The sequence below is a fragment of the Blastocystis hominis genome (assembly GCF_000151665.1).
Source record: "Blastocystis hominis, Singapore isolate B (sub-type 7) whole genome shotgun sequence assembly, scaffold_2".
Lineage (NCBI taxonomy): Eukaryota > Bigyra > Opalinata > Blastocystidae > Blastocystis > Blastocystis hominis.
In genome coordinates, this window is record NW_013171827.1 from 398,622 (window position 1) to 401,140 (window position 2,519).

The 2,519-nt window shown below is 38.5% G+C and overlaps 1 protein-coding gene across 1 annotated transcript; it reads left to right on the forward strand.

The window, feature by feature from the left end:
• Nucleotides 1-522: 522 nt before the first annotated feature.
• GSBLH_T00002584001 (uncharacterized protein) lies at nucleotides 523-609 on the forward strand (the record flags this gene model as incomplete). Its single annotated transcript, XM_013041055.1, has 1 exon — nucleotides 523-609. One exon carries the CDS (start codon nucleotides 523-525, stop codon nucleotides 607-609), a length of 87 nt encoding a protein of 28 aa, XP_012896509.1.
• Nucleotides 610-2,519: the final 1,910 nt, after the last annotated feature.

The following is a 2,519-nucleotide window of genomic DNA, read 5'->3' on the forward strand; positions in this document are numbered from 1 at the left end:
GGGTCACGATGTTTCCACGTTTCCACGATCCAGACCGATTTGGCAGTTGCTGAGAGAGAGAAATGGTTGCGGTGTTTGGTTTGGAAGATGGATGGATGGATGGATGGATGGATGGAATTGTAGAGATGTGGAATGGTTGAAGCGTTGTAGGATTTGAATGAGAATCGAAAATGTGTTTAGGAAGGAAGGAAAATGTAGATTTAGAGTGTGTAGGGTGTTGGAATGATTTAGAAACATGAACAGAATAATCCAGAACGAGGAACCAAACGACTCTAGTTGATAATAATAATAGAGTGCTGTGAGTTGATAGTTGAAACAAAGATAGATAGAAAGAAAGTGTATTTAGAGTTAGTTGGTTGGTTTAGGATAAGGAAATGATAGAAAATGGAGTGAATGGCTAACGATGTGCGAAGATAGGTTCTTTGTGTGAAAATCACTGGATCAAAACCAATTTCCATTTGATTTGATTTACTAGTTTTACTAGTTTGAATTGTTTTCAAACCCAACCATTCCCAAGTCAAAATGATTTGGCTAGAATCATGGATGGATAGATTGGATTATCGAAATAATAATGATGATAATATAGACTATTTAGACAAAGTGGAGTGAGCAACCAAATCCTTGCTTCATAACACGATTTCACTATGATATCATAAATATACAACCTATACAGACATAGTAGACAACAAAATGGACTTTTCCATTCTGAGTGTTTCCAAACAATCCTGATATTATAAATATTATAAATATCTATACCTCCGAACTATTTCAACCACAAAAATGTGAACAAAATGATGCGAAACACAAGTGAGTACTTCACTTGGAAATCTTGGATCCAATGTGTATATGGTAGCACTCTATCATAATTTTTAAATATGAAGAATACTTAGGTGTAAAGAAACAAACTGATCTCTCTGTTTTCTTCATAAATTCTTTATATTTGGCTACAAATTACGGATTCAAAGAGTAGAGGCTAAGGATATGTGATAATAAATAGGTAGAATGCAAGAACTTAAGGGAAGCGAATTTCTCCTGGACGGTTACATAACGCGTGGTGAACCAAAGGAAATCACTATTGGTGGCTGCAAGTATAGCCTCCAATATTATCAAGGCGATCACGAGGCTGAATACACGTTGACGAGAGCTGGGAAGGTTTGCCTATTCCAAAATGGCATACTAAAGATGTGCTACGAGGTGGATGCGAACGGGAGTGAAATCGGCGACTTTACCCGATTCGAAAATGGACGTGTCGCTTTTGTCCAATCATTTGACGAAATTCTGGATCAACATGATTTTCATCGTATTACAAACCATGTCCGAGGCGAGCGAATGGAAATCTATTCGCATGCGAGTGATCACCTGATTTATCACGGTGAATTTAATGAGAAGCGAGAAAGAGAAGGATGGGGCATCCAATATGACGAAAAAACGGGTGCCATGCTGCTCGAAGGGATGTGGAAGGGTAACAAGCTTGTGGAGATCATCCGCAAAATCGAGGGAACTATCATGACGGAGTTCAAGCGAAACGGTAACAACACCATCGCTTCGAATCGAATTCCCCTGTTTGTGGGCGAATTCGTGTATGATGAATCGAAAGAATCGTTTCTTCGAAATGGTCGAGGATACTGGATCGATGAAGAAACTCGGATTGCTACTCGCGAAGTGGAATGGAAAGATGGAGTGGAAGTGAGTGGAAGAGATCTCTATGATGGATGGTACACTCGATCCACAACTCCCAAACCCAAACCCGCTCCGATGTCTGCTCCTGCTCCTGCTCCTGCTCCTGCTCCTGCTCCAAAACGCGAAGAACCTGCTCCTCTTCGATTCAGCGTCACTGGATCTACAAAATGGACCGATGTGAGTTTGCAAGTGACCGATTTGAAGATTTCGTCGAATTGCTGTAACGATTTGAATGCATTGGATCTGAATCGATTCGAGTGGCTACGATCTATCGAAATCGGCAATGAATGTTTTGGCTCAGTGCAAACATTCAAAATCGATGGATTGAATCGATTGAAAACTATCAAAATCGGAAACAATGCATTTAATCTATTGGCCACTTCTTTCTTAAGTAATCCTCATTCTACATCAGAATGGATGGAGAATAGTGATAAATCGAAATCATTCCACATATTGAATTGTGAATCATTGGAATCCATTCAAATTGGTGAATATAGTTTCAGTGATTTTGCTGGCGACTTTGAATTGAAAAATCTACCACAATTACAATCCATTCAAATTGGAACAATTGGAAGTTGGTCAACTAATTTTTATGGCAGTTCGTTTGTGATTCGAGGTATTGATATGATATTGAATATTTGAATGATGCATAGATCTTCCAAATCTACAATCCATTACATTAGGTAATTTTGCATTCGAATGGTCCTTATCAACAATAATTGAAAGTATTGAATGAATTGGAATGAAATGATTGATGTAGATCTTCCATCATTACAATCCATTCAACTCGGTGATTGTGCACTTTATGGAAGATCATGGGATGATTCAAGTTCATTGAT